This window comes from Beta vulgaris, chromosome 3 (assembly GCF_026745355.1).
Source record: "Beta vulgaris subsp. vulgaris cultivar EL10 chromosome 3, EL10.2, whole genome shotgun sequence".
In the NCBI taxonomy this organism is placed as follows: domain Eukaryota; kingdom Viridiplantae; phylum Streptophyta; class Magnoliopsida; order Caryophyllales; family Amaranthaceae; genus Beta; species Beta vulgaris.
This window is the reverse complement of record NC_079204.1, coordinates 48,804,182-48,822,454: the sequence shown is the minus strand read 5'-3', so window position 1 is coordinate 48,822,454 and position 18,273 is coordinate 48,804,182. Positions and strand designations below refer to the sequence as shown.

The 18,273-nt window shown below is 34.3% G+C and overlaps 1 protein-coding gene across 1 annotated transcript in view; it reads left to right on the top strand.

Moving 5' to 3' along the window:
* LOC104889335 (probable flavin-containing monooxygenase 1) overlaps positions 1–18,273 on the top strand; it is a 47,259-nt gene that overhangs the window by 22,964 nt on the left and 6,022 nt on the right. Inside the window, exons 5-7 of the mRNA XM_057393142.1 lie at positions 5,814–6,181; positions 6,280–6,288; positions 6,782–6,801. Coding sequence (XP_057249125.1) covers positions 5,814–6,181; positions 6,280–6,288; positions 6,782–6,801 — 397 coding nt within the window. The remainder of the gene's footprint in view (positions 1–5,813; positions 6,182–6,279; positions 6,289–6,781; positions 6,802–18,273) is intronic.

Sequence of the window (18,273 nt, the reverse complement as noted above, 5' to 3'; positions counted from 1 at the left end):
CTGGTGGATCAAGGGGTGGGGGGAGTGGTTTCCATACTCTGCAGATGAAATCCTCCGCCATCCCTCATGTCTGAATGGACCGTCAAAGTCAGTCCTCCACTCACATCAAAAGCCCAGCGTCACTTCCCATCCATGGAGTCCTCCAGCAGTCTCGCAATTCAAATGGCATGTAGATGCCAGTTATGATCCCATCTGCAGACTTAGTGCCATTGGTGGGATTCTTAGGGACGACACCGGAAATTTCAGATGCCTTTTCTCTAGTCCCATACCTCCAATGGAAATAAATTCGGCAGAAGTATATGCGATTTTCAGGGCAGTCAAAATCACTTTATCATCAGAAGAAATCAAGCTTCGACAACTCATTATTGAGTCGGATTCGGCGAATGCGGTGGCCTGGTGTAATGCTAATATTGGAGGTCCGTGGAATCTCAACTTCATGCTAAACTTCATCCGAAACTCTATGAAAACACACCTCAATGTGCAAATAATTCACAAAGGGAGGAGCTCCAATGTAGTGGCTGATTCACTTGCCAAGCAAGGTTTGAGAAGAGATAATGAATTTCTAGCATGGCTGTAACTTCCCTCCTCAATCATCTGTGCAAATATATGTGTAGCTCAGCCTGAATATAGTTACGTACTGTAATCATGACACTACTCAGCGAATGTGAGTATGTGCATGGAGTGAATTGTAACCTCTCTCTTTCATAATAAAACTACAATTATCAAAAAAAAAAACTTATGAGGTTATGTTATTTTTTATATATATGTAAATATAACCATGAAATTTAAATCACAAGAACATTAGAAAACACACATACATAATACAAGCACGTCGTATATATATATATTTTTTTTAGTTAAAGAATGTTACAACTTCGTAGGAGCTTTTTTTTTCTTTCTTGAGTCACTCTATTAAACTATACGTTATAAGTCAAAATTGTGTAAATTAAAATTTAAATCACAAGCTAATTTTTTCTTAAAAATTTAGCCATAATCATTCACAATTGTTGGCTGACTCAAGAAATTTTTGAAAATAATCTTAGTAAAATGTTTAATTTTTTCAAAAAATTGCAAAAAGTAGATATAAAAAATCAAAAAAAGGCTAAATTTTTTCCCAATAAAATGATATAAAATAACACATCCAAATACTTCTATATATCAACACCTTGATAGATGTACTAGTGCGGTTCTAGTATGACTACAGTACTATCATTACTCTCTTATAAGTGTTCATGTCAGTATTATATATAAAAATGGGTAAATTAATAAGAGACAATTAAAAATGAAAAATAGGTAAACTAATAAAAAGTCGAGGAAGTATTTTTGATAGACTACCACCTAAATACATCTTCAACGTTCAGCTTGTATGTAACTTTATGATTTATGCGTCAACAACTTGTCCTTACATAGAGTTCAATGTTCCGATGCGGCCTATTATACTTGATTATAAATTTGAATCAAATCACTTTATACTACTTTAAAAAATATAATTAGAATTCTGTACATTGGGAGTATAATATAGGTGATGCAACTTTCATCAAACAAAAGAAATACTAATTATCACAAATATGTCCTCTATTTTTCTTTATCATTCTCACTTTCTTGTGCGCATCTCCCAATGCATACCTTTAAACTTAAATATCTTCTGTTATATATTAGTAAAAATTATACTAATTGAGACGAATCAAACAACACGCCACATGACTATATTTTTCTTATATATTAAGAAAAATTGACAAGATTCTCTATAAGTGTGAATACTGTTAAGATTACAAGTGAGAAAGATAAAAAACAGAGGGAGAAGTCACAAGTTATAATTGTAACACTCACGAGTTGTAAGCCAATTTCAAATTATTCTGAATTAATTTCATGATCTTATACGATAATTTAATTTTACATTTGTAAACTCTTCCAACTTTACATGCATGCGCTCTAATAATAAAGCATTTAATAGATTTGGAAATGAAAAAACTACTTAATAAATTAAAATTTTACATACATTATGCACGAGAGACCCGTTTTCAACCATGGTCAATTTATGTGGCCGTTTCCAGAGTGGCGAGTAAAAATGGTCTGAAACTACTTCCATTTGATAAAGAACACGGTGTGCGTACAAATAAAACGAATGTAGTTTACCAGGCGGAAGTGTTTAAAAACATCTAAATTGATTTGGAAATTACATATGTAATTATTGTTCTTTAAGCACTCTTACTTCATGATTTTATAATTTCGTGTAACACGGGAAGGTAAGTGATTGTTATTGCATGACTTCTAAAATATACTACTCAATAATAAAGTTAAAAATACTCTCGCGCATTATACATGGTTCAAAAGGCTAGTATAATTATAAATATATATAGATTATATGAAGTGCATGTATACTCTACCTGTCCCTCAATATACTCTAGTTTCCAATTTGAACGTACATTATTCATAAGGAAATAAAATCTTCAATTTTTTTTTCCAATATATAATATAAAACATAGTCTTGTGGGGTTTTGTATGATTAATCTCATTGTGTATATTATGAAAATCAAACTTTTATAGTTTTTATTAATATATAATTAATGATATTAATAATACGAAAATCAAACTTTTATAGTTTTTACTGTTATGTGTGATCAATGAGAGAACCGGATATATCACTCCAAGGAACGGAATCTACGCTTTCCTATTAGTTTAATTTCGCCCCACTAGGATCACCGGGTTACCACGAAATAACTAATGAGATACAATGGAGTTGTAATTCACTTATATGATCAATCAAAGTGAATTCTAAAGGACTTTGTGTTTTGGATTGTGATTTACACTCTATGAAAATTAGCTAGAAATTCAAAGAGCAAGCAAGTGTTTAGAGGAGAGAACACTTAACACCTTTTTTCTATATCTTTCACAAGTGAACTACAATGGCCTATTTATAGCCATCAACCTAGGATGCCATTAGTCACAAAGGAGTGATGAAACACCATTGAAGAACTCATTAAAATCTTAATTCATTAGCATGTTAATGAGTATTAAACCTCATGTAACATACTACATACACTTAACCATCAAGATTAATGCTAAATCAATGACTAGTAACATCCCTCATAATCAACTAAGAGCATCCAAGAACACAAGGTATCCAATGTTGTTTCATTGCCTTGTACACTTAAGTCCATTTATGTATAAATGTTCCAACAATCCTCCTCCCATTTATAATATAAATGGCTAACGACTTGCACAAAATTATTCACAAAACAACATACTTGTGCATAAATAGAAATGTCATAAAGATTGAATTCCTACTTAGTATATGTATACTTTACGATAACTCCAATTGTTATGATAGACTAAGCTTTGAATCAAACAATCACTACGAATTATCGAAGATACAATACACACAAGTACTAACAATAATTCCTTTAACCCTCTACACCTTTGACGCCATGGTGTCCATATCCATTCATGAGTTTTCCAAGTTAAGCCCCTAACTTGGTGAAGCGGCCAAACTTCTTACTCATATAGGTAGACTTTATGTAATAATCACTCTTGCAATATGAGCATCCTCCAAAAGTCTATTAAGAAATAAATTTTCAACCTCCTTCATTGCAATATTGAGCACTAACCTCGGGATGATTTGCTAATTTAGTGCTCCAAATTACTAAGTAAAGTTGGATCCTCATTGAATTCAAGATTTAGCGTCGTACTAAACGTTGAATCGAGTTTTCTTTGCTAGTAATTTAAGTTGGGCTTTCCACCCCTTTACGATTTTTTTATACTATTTTAACTTGACAACACTTTGGCCAAAGACTTTTCCAAGTTAAAATGAACCGTATAAAAATTCAAGATTGCGACTCCATGTTATATAAAATCAAGCATATAATAGTGTCGCATTTCCATATGCTATGATTTACAATATAAACATGATAGTGTACCCCATTGATAAAATAGAAGTATATCACAATAATTAGTGATATGATACATGGACTAGCCACAAAATCACTTCACATATCAAATGAATATCACTCCATCTATTTAATTTACATGACAATTATTATAGTACTTGAAAATGCTCCACAAACTAATTCTTGGATTTCCAAGGAATTACACATCCAAGAAGAAACACCTCCTTTATGAAGAATAAACCTCCTCCACAAAGAAACAACATTTTCATAAAGAATAAACCTCCATGAAAATATCATCTTCTAGTAAAAAATACCAATTCCTAAATCCATGACTTAATTTGTATCAAAATATATAATCCTTCTTATACCAAAAGCCATATATTTTCATTTTCAATCAAGACATGTCACTTAAATAAATTGAGTCAAAGATAATAAATTAAATAATTATCTTTCTTTATACTTATCCCAAGTATAAAGGCTTAATTTATATGCATAAAAATACATTTCATAAATCAATATCCAAGTATAAGATTTCTCCTCCCAGATATATACAACTTTTACCATATGACCATATGTTACCAAATTTGATATATAAACACTTATACTTTTGATTTATCATGAGACCATATCTCAAAAATTATTGTGAAAGTAAACATCACAATAAACGTACTATCTTTACCAAGAAAAGTACTCCTAATAATCTTTGATTATTATCATTCTTGATTAAAACCATATATCATAGAACATTGTTAATAAATGCACATAGTTCTATTAAACCATAAAACCACATCAATAATTAAATTGATCATCATACATATGACATCAATACGTAGGACAAAAACAATTATAAATAGACATGCATTTTACCTTTAACAAATACTAACCATAGTTCGTAGAAGAAACCATATCCAACTCTTGGAAATTCAAGACCCATATCCTTGAGAGGTGAAAACATATCCAAAAGAAAATTAAACTAATAGATTGTTATGTGTGATCAATGAGAGAACCGGATATATCACTCCAAGGAACGGAATCTACGCTTTCCTATTAGTTTAATTTCGCCCCACTAGGATCACCGGGTTACCACGAAATAACTAATGAGATACAATGGAGTTGTAATTCACTTATATGATCAATCAAAGTGAATTCTAAAGGACTTTGTGTTTTGGATTGTGATTTACACTCTATGAAAATTAGCTAGAAATTCAAAGAGCAAGCAAGTGTTTAGAGGAGAGAACACTTAACACCTTTTTTCTATATCTTTCACAAGTGAACTACAATGGCCTATTTATAGCCATCAACCTAGGATGCCATTAGTCACAAAGGAGTGATGAAACACCATTGAAGAACTCATTAAAATCTTAATTCATTAGCATGTTAATGAGTATTAAACCTCATGTAATACTACATACACTTAACCATCAAGATTAATGCTAAATCAATGACTAGTAACATCCCTCATAATCAACTAAGAGCATCCAAGAACACAAGGTATCCAATGTTGTTTCATTGCCTTGTACACTTAAGTCCATTTATGTATAAATGTTCCAACATTTACTAATATGTAATTAATGATATTAATGATAAAAAAACGTGCATTGACAAATGTGAAAAGGTGAAATGGGAAATAAGGAAAAGGATGGAATATTTTAAAAATATATATTGAGGCATATTAGTTCAGATTTCATGACTACGTTTATTTATGAATCACCCTGATGGTCAAAATGAAGTATGTGAATAATGTGCAAAAGTAAAAACAAAGTGGTTTGATTACAAAAAGGCGAGCAAGAAATTTTTATCAAAATCCATATATACATTATTGCTAACGTTATTAATCTTAATCAATGTTCAGTTGCACCATTAGCTAATAGTATTATAAAAAAAAATTGTATTCTTTGGATGTAACGTCTATTGATCGACAAACAGAGATGGGGAATTAGCAAATTTGTGGAGAGTGAAATTAAGAAGAAGTATCCTATTGAGAAATATGGCATGGTACCAAATCACAGCTTCTTACAAGAGATGAGCTCTTGTTCTGTAGCCACAATTCCAGAAGGGTTTTACAATAATGCTGATAAAGGAAGCATTATTATGAAAAGATCTCCAAGCTTTAGCTTCTTCAAAGAGGGCATTGTACTTGATGATAGCATTGGACCAACAGAACATATTAAGAGTGACTTGGTTATTTATGCTACTGGATTCAAGGGTGATCAAAAGCTCAAAAACATTTTTGAATCTCCCAAATTTCAAGATCTTATTACCGGCTCCTACAACGAGATAGTTCCATTATACCGGTTTGTGCTTCAAATTTTTCATTCCCAGTCTTTTTTTTATGCAAACTTTTGATTTTCATTAATTAATTCAACATAGACGATCGAGTTCACTAATTGAGCCATTGTTTGTTTGCATAGTAGTATTATCTCTTACAAAAGACAAAACCAACATTATTTATATAGGAGAGTTTATCTAATTTCAAAAACTTTAAGCAATCTTTAGGGGGGGGGGGGAGGTTGATTAAAAAATATATAGATCAATGAGGTATTAATCATTCTTCCTCGTCCATTTCGCCATTGTATCACAACTGCCCTCTCTTGATTCATACTCTAGTTTGACTTCTGGTAGATTTCTTTCCAATGCATGATTTTACCTTTTTTTTTTTTGAGAGGCTATTAGCAATACATGTAATTTATAGGAGCAAGAGTTTGCTAGTTAACTTCAAATTCAACAATAAATGCGAAGGTGTAAACTTTAAATGAGAAGTAAAAGCAATAAAGATAGACAATTAGTTAATGTGGTTCGGTCAACCTTGACCTACATCCACAAGCAAGAACCTTAGGGTTTTCCTTTAACCTCTCAAATTGAGGAATTACAATTGAAAAGAAGAGAGTGAGGAGGAGAAAGAGAATTCCATTTTGTGGCTAGTAATGATCTTAGGGTTTTCAAATGACTTTAGGATGCCTTATATATAGCCTCCTAAAGTTTGCGAAATGACCTAAAACAAAACCAAGTAACTCCGAAAAAATCCACATAAAATCGCGCATATACGAAAGCAGGGCCAACTAGGCCACCCGGGTAAGGATCTGCCGGCTCGGGCTACACTCGTCCCCGCCCGGGGAAGAGAATCTGGAAGTTTCTGCCTCAAGAAATAGTTTGCAAAGATCGGGCTTCCACCATCAGGGCTGCATCGCCCTCCCGGACCTTCAATGCGCCCGCTAAGGCAGTTGGGAATGAGAAAAGTTGGTCGAGGAGGGACTTAGCCAAGTGAATGGCACTTTGGCTATCACAAAATACGGACACCTCCATAGAACACGAGCTAATCTCCCTAACTAAACCTTTTAGCCACTTTGCCTCTTTGAATGCCTCAGTAATTGCCATAAACTCCACTTCCGTAGTTGAAAGATATACAACATCTTATAGCGAAGATTGCCAACTCACGACCGTAGCTCCTAAGGTTAAAACATAATCCGAACTTGATTTCTGATCATCCAATCTCCAACATAATCCGAATCACAATACTCAATCACACCATTTGCATCTTGGCCAAACACTAAGCAAACATGTGAGGTACCCTTCAAGTACCTTAGAAACCATTTCAAAGCTTCCCAACGCCCTTTCCTAGCTTTGACATATAACAACTCACCATGCTCACCATTTGAGCTATGTTTGGCCTAGAACATACCTTGGCATACATCACATTCCCAACAACACTAATATAAGAGATGTGAGCCATGACCCTTTCTTCTTGTTCGAATTGAGGGTAAATCCCCTTTAAGAGCTGGAAGTAAGAACGAAAAGGAGTAGAAACGAGCTTTGCATTGTTCATTGAGCACTTCTCAAGAATCTTCTCAATGTACCTCATTTGGCTAAGGTACAACGCTCTCTTACATTGATCTCTCCAAATCACTAGTAGAATAAATGCTTATTGCTGCGGTTATTAAATGGCATATTGCGGTGGTTTTGGCCGCGCAACAATTAAGGGGGCAACAATAGGTAATTAACATATTGCTGCGGTTTTTGACCGCAACAATATATCAAGCTATTGCTGCGGTTCCTAGCCAAAACCGCGACAATATGTTCATTTTTTATTAAAAAAGTACAACGTATTGCTGCGATTTTGGGCCAAAACCGCAGCAATAGGTTGACATATTGCTACGGTTGTTTCTCAAAACCGCAACAATAGGTGCTGGTAACCAATTTTTTTTTTTTTTTTTTTTTTTGCATTTTGCAATCAAATTTGAAAGATTAAAACCAAACAAATAACCCATCCACTATCCACTAAATTCGCATATGAACTGAAGATGAAATGACATTTAAATCTCAAAATAAAATTGTTTGTTGATCTCAATAACTAAAACAATGAGCAATGTTCTTTGCTTGATCGGAAATATCTGGAAACACATATTTTACGTCGTTTCATCAACTAACATTTCAAAATATACATGAGGAAAGATGAATAAAACTTCAGAAAAGGAAAGAATAGAAGAGCGCATGATAACAAATGGTATCCCTGATATGTTGCAGAAAAGATCTAGAGTATAATCATGTTAAAACACACAAGTATTATGATTTGTCACACAATATATTTTACATGATAATACAAGATTAAATTTTAAGAACAAATTAGAAAGAGCATGTTTGTTGTGAACCAAGGCCAATTCCTAGAGGTACCCTTTTCTGCCCACAACGGCGACTCACACCGGCAACCCACAACACCGACAAACGAGAGAGTGTTGAGTAACGAACGGTCGAGGCGACCTTGCGAATCTGGCGAGTGACCCACGAGACAGTGTTGACGAAGGAACGAACAACGATCGGTCGACCTTGCGAATCTGGCGAGCGATTTCGAACGACCTTGTATATCTGGCGAGCGATTTCGAACAACGCCGTTGATTTCGAACAGTCGACCGGCGTGATTGAGAGGATGAGAGGGTTAGAGGAGAGAGAGAAGATGAGGGGGAGGCGTGAAAAAGATGGGAGGAAGAGAGGGGGGAGAGAGAGAAGTTGAGGGGGAGGCGTGAAAAAGATGGGAGGAAGAGAGAAGGAGAGAGAAGATGGAGAGTGAGAGGAAACCCTAGCTGGGTAAAAGAGAGAAATAAACGCACCCGCCCACTACCTGGACCCTTTTATTGTAATTTTAAAAACCTATTGTTGTGGTTTTGTATAGGAACCGCATCAATAGGTTCAAATAATATTTTTTTTATATTATTTTAATATATTGATGCGGTTTTTACCAGAAACCGCAACAATATGTTTGGTCAAATAGTCAAAATTTTTCAAAAAAATTCCGTTGAAACCATATTGCTGCGGTTTTCGCCTGAAATCGCGACAATATGGTTATTTTTTGTTTTTCCTTTTCTTTTTACTTGATATATTATTGCGTATGAGTAAAACCGCAACAATATCACCGCAACAATAATATATTCTACTAGTGAATCTCCATCCCAAGTATCTTCTTGGCTTCACCAATATCTTTCAAAGCAAACTCCCTACTTAATAATTTCTTCAAGTTGTTGACCTTAATCAAATGCTTGCAAGCAAGCAACATATCATCAACATAAAGCAAAAGGTAAATGAAGGAACCACTTACTAGCCCTTTGTAGTAAACACAATCATAGGAGCTTCTTGTGAATTCATGAGCCAACATAAACGAATCAAATCGCCTATACCATTACCTAGGAGATTATTTCAATCCATATAATGACTTCACCAAATGGCACACATGATCTTCTTTCCCTTTAACCTTAAAACCTTCAGGTTGCTTCTTGCAGATTTCCTCCTCCAAGTCCCCATGGAGGAAAGCGGTCTAAACATCAAGTTGGTGTAGCTCCAAGTCTTCCATAGCAAGTAAAATTTTAATGGATGAGTGTTTAACAATCGGTGAGAAAACTTCATGAAAATGAACATCCTCAACTTGAGTGAAACCCCTTGCCACAACTCTTGCCTTATAGACATGACCTCCCAAATTCGGTGTACCATTTTTTCTCTTGTACACTCATTTATACCCAACGATCTTCTTCTTATTAGGTGCAACAACCTACATCTAATTATTGTTCTTGTGCAAAGACTCCATCTCTTGCTTCGTTGCCATCAACCAGTTGTTTGAATCGAGTAGAGAGAATGCTTCCTTGTAGGAGCATGGATCATCAAAGGTCTCTACCTCATTTGTCAAAGTGAGAGCATATTGCACATAGTCACACTCCTTCACATATCTTTGAGGAGGCTTGACTTGTCTTCTTTGTCTCTCTCTAGCAAGTGTCTTACGTTTGGTTTGAGGTGAACCGACAAAATGCCTCTCTTGAGTGAGGGCATCATCATGTAAAGCACTTTCAAGCTCTACCTTCTCCTCGGTGTTTTGAGATGAACCTACATCATTACAAACACTAGTAGAATAATTGCTTATTGCTGCGGTTTTAACCATACGCAGCAATATATCACGTAAAAAGAAAAGGTAAAATATAATTAAAGATATTGCTGTGGTTTCGGCGTGAAACCGCAGCAATATGGAATCAATAGAAAATTTTTTGAAAAAAATGACCAAACATATTGCTGCGGTTTTTTCAAAAACCGCAACAATATATTAAAATAATATTAAAAAAATAATGTTTTAATATATTGCTGCGGTTTTGTCAGGAACCGCATCAATAGGTTCAAATAATTAGGGTTTTATTTTTGCCTCTCCTCTAACCCAGCCGTTTCACTCACTCCTCTCTCCTCTAACCCTCAGCGTCAACCTCTCCTCTCTCCTCTCTCCTCTGAAACCCTCAGCCGTTTCTCTCAACCTCTCCTCTCTCCTCTCAAACACTCACTCTGCTCTGTCCAGATACTATCACCAGAAACTTGCGATGGCTTAACAAGAGAACATCTCAATCTCGTCGTTTGTCGCAACAAATCTCGTCGTTAGGTGTATAATCAATCTTCAGTCTTCCTCCCTCGTTCGTCGTCACCCTCGCTCGGCGCAACACCGTCGTTGACTCTCCTCGTCGTTCGTCGCCACCCTCGCCACCCTTGCTCGACGCAACATCACTCTCCTCGTCGTTCGCCGCATCAGCGAGAGACGGATTTTCAAATCGTCGTTTGTCAAAATCCGGTGGTTGATGTGAGCCGTTGATGCGAGCGCTGCGAAATCCAGTAGTCCTTTGTTCGTTTCTGACCACCGGAGTTCAGTTTTTTTAATTTTTCGTTTCAGTTTTTCGTTTTCTTTTTTTTTTTGGTTTGTAAGTTTGTAGATTTATGTTTTAGGATTTCGAAATCCAGTAGTCCTTTTTTTTCGGTTTAATATGTTAGTAGATTTATGTTTTAGAATTTTTTTTATTTTCAGTTTCTTATTTTATGCTGTCTATTTGGTATGCTTTAGTTGTTTATCTTGAAGTCATTGTTACGTTTTTTTATATAAGAAAATAAAAAAAAAACGTAACAATGACTTCAAGATAAACAACTAAAGCATACCAAATAGACAGCATAAAATAAGAAACTGAAAATAAAAAAAATTCTAAAACATAAATCTACTAGTCGAACCACTAATAGTGCTGGTATGAGCAAGCTCCAAACGCCAAAGCTTGATATAATCATCACTCATAGTGCTGGTGGAGACATTAGTCGAACCACTAATTATAGATCCTTGTAACATGTAAAAGCTTAATGCCCTTCATCAACACAAGTGCACCTCTAATAACCTTCAATACCCCCACCTTATGCTATGTACTTATACCCATTGTTTCCAAGAGTGCCAAGAGAGATCAAGTTAATCTTTATTTCCGAAATATGACGGACTTTGGACAAACTTCGAACCGTGCCATCAAACATCGTGATGTCCACAGACCCTATGACAATAACCTTGCAAGTTGTATTGTTTCCCATGGTGACCGTGCCTCCATTATTCTCTACATATGAGGTGAAGATGTCTTTGTAGGGTGTCACATGAAAAGAACATCCCGAGTCAATATCCATTCACTCTTACTCTTGAGCCTATCATGAGTAACAACAAAGCACCACTTTAGCTATCGGAATCAACAAAGCTTACTTTTGTGGAATTCATGGGTTCCTTACCTTTTCCGGGCTTACCATCTCCTGGTTGCTTGTTTTTCAAGTTGTATCATTCGGAGTTAATGTGCCCATTTAGATGACAATAATTGCAACTCTTGTGCCTATTAGAATTGAGCTTCTTTAACTTAGAACACCCCCTATTCTTACCACCACTACCACCCTAACAAACAAGTTATTACTAGAGTTTGATGATTTAGATGTCAATTGATTATCAATCAAATCCTTTCGAGTCAAAGCATCCGTAACATATCATCAAAACTCAAATCATCTTTACCATACAAGACAGCTCCCCTAAAATACTTGTATGAGAGTGGTAATGAACACAACAACCATATAATAGCCAAATCTTCATCATCCTAAGTCACATTAATATTTTGAATATCCATAATAATTGAATAAAACTGATCTAAATGAGACTTAAGATAATTACCTTCCTCAAATCAAATGTTATCTGATCTACTCTTGAGTAGAAATCTGTTGGTAAAACTCTTTGCCATGTAAAGAGACTCTAACTTTAACCATAGACCCGCTTTCGATTCCTCCTTAGTAACTTCCATAAATCCTTCATTCATGAGGCAAAGTTGTATAGTTCGATAAGGCCTTAAAATACACTTCTTCCCATTTCTCTTCAGTCATAGTAAGAGGCTTTTTCATCTTTCCCTCAAGAGCTTTGTGAACACCATTTTGAACTAAGATTTCCTTCATCTTTAATTGTCATAGTCCAGAGTCGATGAACCTATCAAACTTCTCAATGTCAAGCTTCATCATTGACATATTCTTCAAAGAAATCAACTAGAAACCTCTCAAACCTCAAGCTCTTGATACCAATTGTTAGCAATAAATACAATTTATACGACCTAGGGTTTGCTAGTTAACTTAAAATCTAACGATAAATGCAAAGTTGTAAAATTTAAATGAGAAGTAAAAGCAACAAATAGAGAAAAAGAATTAACATGGTTCGATCAACCTTGACCTACATCCACAAGCAAGAACCTTGGAGTTTCTTTAGCCTCTCTAATGGAGGAATTACAATGGAAATAGGAGAGTGAGGAGGAGAGAGACAAAATTCTATATCGCTAATAAAGATCTTAATGACTTTAGGATGCCTTATATATGGCCTCCTAAAGTTTGCAAAATGACCCAAAAAACAAAACCAAGTAAATCCGGAAAAATCTTGATAAAATTGCGTCAAATACGAAAACAGAGCCAAATAGCCCGCTCGGGGCATACAACCAGGGGCGGACCTATTAAGGGTCCTGGGTGGCACGTGCCCCACCAAAAAAAAAATCGGATTCTTTTTTCTTTTAAAGGTCAAGCAGATATTTACAATAGGTTAAAACTAAAACGCGCGCAAAAAATAACATATAATACAACTTGGTCCAGTGGTTCTCTTGGTAACATGTAATAGAGTAAATGTTGTTGCCGGTCCCCGCAGGACTCAGGTTCGATTTCCCTTACTTGCATTGTTTGCTTTTTTTTTTTCATTTTTTCTTTTCTTTCTTATTTGCTTTTGTTTTGTTTTTTTTTTAATCTTTTTTACTTCTTACTCTTTCTCTTCTCTATTTTAGCATTTTTTTTATTCTCCATTTTTTATCTTCATTTCATATTTTAAATAGTATCCATCTCCCTGAATTCTAACTCTAATTTTAACCATTTTTTTTGTTTGTGATATAACGATTACCTTTTCTTTCATTTACAAATAAATGCAACAATTTGACTTTCGACATTATTCAAATATATTAATTATGACCAAGATTTATTTACAAATAATTAAAAATAAATTTTACTATTTAAAATTTTGTTTTGATTTCTATTTACATTAAATAAATTTATATCAGCTTCGTTTATAAAGTTTAATAACAAATTGAAATAAAAGTTGCATCTGTTGATGAATGTGAAAGTCAATATGTTAAATATACTAAAAATGGAGATAGTATTGAATACTTAATATTATTTATTAAGGTTGTGAAAATTAAAGTATTGCATTGTTTTAAAATATAATATCATGATTTTTCTTTTGTAATTTGGTGCCCCACCAAATTCGAAATCCTGGATCCGCCCCTGCATACAACCCGTATGGGGTAGAGAATATGAAAGTATCTACCTCAAGAAACAGTTTGCAAACACCGGGCTTCCACCATCTGGGCTGCATCTCCTTCCCGAGCGTTCAATGCACCCGCTCAGGCGACTGAGAATGAGAAAAGTTAGCTAAAGAGGGACTTGCGTGCCACGCACACCTTGTGCGTCGAACGCTCTGCAGTGTATCTACCGCCCAACATCGCATCTGACACACGGAACTGATCCACATATTCTTCATCTCTTTTCTTCTTCTTGCCCATGAAATCCAAGGCATAATACAACAGAGGCAATGAATGCTTTACTTGGGATTATTTATATATGTTAGCATACTTATTAAACATCTTTCAAACCCCTAAAATGCCTACTTGATTAGTTGAACAATATATATATACGTAATTGCTATTCTTCTCTCGGTTCTTTTTTTTTTTTACACAACGCAAAAATGTCACAATAAGTATATACTGTTTAAAATGGCAAAAAAAAAAATTCTACTTATCCTCTTCGACGCACTCAGAATCATTAAGGAAAAGTAAGTGTAATTCCTAACACAAACAGACATACTGACAAACGATAAATCTGTTAAATAACTCCAGAATCCACCAAAAAAGAGATAAACTCTCAAAATATTAATATAATAAGAATAGTTTCCTCTAATGACGGATCAAAAGTACTACCTCCGTTTCTTTTTAATTGTTACACTTTGACATTTTACACTATTCACAAATTGCACTTTGACCCTCGTTTGTGATTTATACGTGAATAAAAACATGGTCATGTGAGATCTTGTTAGATTCGTATTAGTATGTATTTTATTAATATGTAGTTTTTATATTTTTTACAAATACAAAATTAGAGATATAAAGGCTCAAAGTAGTGCATCGGCATGCGTGAAAAGTGTAAGTGTAACAATTAAAAGAGTTAAGCATAAAGTTGAGCCCCAAGTTTTGGTATTTTTCACCAATTAGGGACTCAAGTTTTTTTTTCACCAATTGGGTACTGAGACCAATTTGGATAGTAATTATAATTTAATCCCTTTGGTTTAATTCCCTCACTAGACCCCAAATCATAAATTTCTCTCTTATACCAAATTAAGCCACAAACCACCACCACCCCCTCATCCAACTAGCAGTCAACCACCACCACCACCCTATTGTCCGCCACCACAACCAACACCACTTCCCTATTGTCCGCCACCACAATGCAACCACAACCGGCGAGCAATCTTGGCCTCCCCTATCCGACCGGCGTCCCTCCACGTGCAACCACCCTCATCCTCACCCACCTACCCACACTCATGCTCGCTCACCCTCGCCTGAGATCTCGCTGGACCTCCAGTCTCAGTCACCACCACACGCCCTTCAACAACCTCACACCAACAACAGCAGAAAACGAACAACCTCATCAACAATGGTGGTGGTTGTTGTTCGAAATTCTCTCTCACCACCTTCTTCTTTCGTTTGGGTTGCTCATTGGTTTGGGTTGAGTGCCGCGGATTTGGTTGTGTTAGAGGTGGACCGTTGGTGGATTGGTGGGTTGTGTCATGGTGAGGTTGGATTTGATGTTGGATTGCGGGGTTATGCTCGGGTTTAGGTTGGGTTTTGGGGTGATTAACGATGGTGGTGTTAGGTTTGCTGGAGTGGTGAGGTGAGGTAGAGCTTGGTCGGTGTTGAGGTGGAGCGGTGGGCGGTGGTTGTAGCTAGGTGTCTGCTGGTGGTTGTTTTGTGGCAGATGGTGTTTGTGTGGGTGGGGAAGAGAGAGAAAGGGGTGAGGGGAGGATTAGAGAAGAGAGTTGATTAGGGGTGGTTAAGGTTTAATTGTGGTGAAAATCAATCAAAGTACCCAATTGGTGAAAAAAAAAACTTGAGTCCCCAATGGGTGAAAAATACTAAAACTTGGGGCTCAACTTTATGCTTAACTCCAATTAAAAAGAAACGGAGGTAGTATTTAGATAGTCTTGACATAATCCTAATATGAAAATTAACCAAAAATGTTATTAAAATGTTGTTTTCGGGCTCTAAACGAACTCGGATAGTGTAAAACGCTTGTAGATCACAATTGTGTGTTGCGTTCGTTGGCCCGTTTCCCTTTCCAAAAAAGTATTTTATATATTAATCATTGTGACACTCGAGGCCCAACTAGTAGAAATCATTCCAGCAGTTTTCGACGATGGGCTTCTTCGTCGAACCGACAGCTAACCTCCCTACGTCACCTTAAACATGTGATCCGTACTCTCGAAATTTTTCTTAAACATGGCAAAGGAACAACTATGTGTTACTTAACTCTTCTAATGTCTATTAAAGATGAGGTCATAACTTTCATTCTTTAGGCTCCTTGTTTTCTCTCCACTTTCTCTATGTTTCACATAAAAAGAAGCGGAAGAAGGCTTTATTCCCCTAAACTTATTAAATTAAGTTTCAGGAGATTTAAGTGAAGTTCAACAAAAACTATTTAGCTTTAGCAAAGATAATATCAGCAAAAACTAAATTAAGTTCAAAAAAAAAGTTAAAGTAAAAATCAGTTTAATAAATTAGTTAAGTTCCGTAAGTTCAACAATTCACAATAAAAAAGAAACAAGTTCATGAAAAATAAGTTAACTTTAGTAAAAAAAAAAAAGTTAAGTTCAAATAAGTTCCACAATTCACAATAAAAAAAGAAGATAAGTTAAGTTCAACAAAAATAAGTTAAGTTCAGGAAAAATAAGTTTAACAATTTACAATAAGTAAAGGATATATGTTAAGTTAAGAAAAGATAAGTTCAGTTCAGCAAAAATAAGTTCAACAAAGATAAGGGCCTGTTCTCTCCAGCTTATTTTCAGTTCAGTTCAGTTCAGTTCAGTTCAGTTCAGTTCAGCTCCAATAAGTTCAGTTCAGTTCAGTTCAGCTCCAATAAGTTCAGTTCAGTTCAGTTCAGCTCCAATAAGTTCAGTTCAGTTCAGATCAGTTCAGTTCAGTTCAGCTCTATTCTTTTATAACCATTTTGTTAAATATTATTATTATTATGTTGGTATAATTTATTTTACTAATTACTATTATTATTATTATTATTATTTAAATATATATCATTACTATTAAGTATTATTATTATTATTATTATTATTATTATTATTATTATTATTATTGTTGTTGTTGTTGTTGTTGTTGTTGTTTCTATATATTTTTTTTATTATAGCTTTACTAATTATTATTACTATTATTATTAGGAGGAACATGGTTTAGGTCAAAGCACAAATAAACCCACTTTTTTTAGCCCATAAACCAATCAAATCGCGTCAAGACGGTTTATGATGTAATTTTCGCGGTCCAACCCAATCATTATTTTTATTACTAAATATTTTTAAATTATTAAATCTAATTATTAAAATAGTAATATTAATTTACTTTTTAGATATTATTGTTATTATATATCATCGTCAAGTATAAATATATTAATACAAATAATATAAAATAATTATTATTAATTATCATTATTATCATTAATTATTATTATTATTAATTTATGATTATTAATATTATTTATTTATAACTATCATTTAAAAATATCCAAAATACTACTATTATTATTATTCATTATTATTACTTATCATTATAATTATTATTTAATATTCATATTATTATTGTTTAAAATATTATTATATATTTATTACATTCAATTTATTTCAATGTAATATAATTCAATTCAATTCAATTCAATTCAGTTCAGTTCAGTTCAGTTCAGTTCAGTTCAGTTCAGTTCAGTTCAGTTCAGTTCAGTTCAGCTCTGATAAGTTCAGTTCAGTTCAGTTCAGCTCCGATAAGTTCAGTTCAGTTCAGTTCAGCTCTGATAAGTTCAGTTCAGTTCAGTTCAGTTCAGTTCAGCTGTTTTATGCCGAAGAGAACAGGCCCTAAGTTAAGTTCAGCAAAAAAAAAAAAAAGAGTTAAGTTTAACGAAAATAAGCTGAGGAAAATAAAGCCGAAGTAGCTATATTTCTTAAATTATTGCAGCTTCATTCATGTTAACTTATGTAGCAAAATTTAAACCCAATTTTTATACTCAATCCATTTTTAACTAGATGCTCTATTTCAACTTGCACATTTGCTAATGCACATTAATTACCCATCAGAAAAAAAAAACATAAAAATTATATCTTAAAAGTATAAGGTGAGAGACATTCAACAACATTTTGTATGTAGCATTGATTTTTATACATCTATAGAAAAATATGGTAAAAGTGGAGTATGTGAATATTGCAAAAAGTCAAAATGGAACATCTATCTCAAACCAGAGG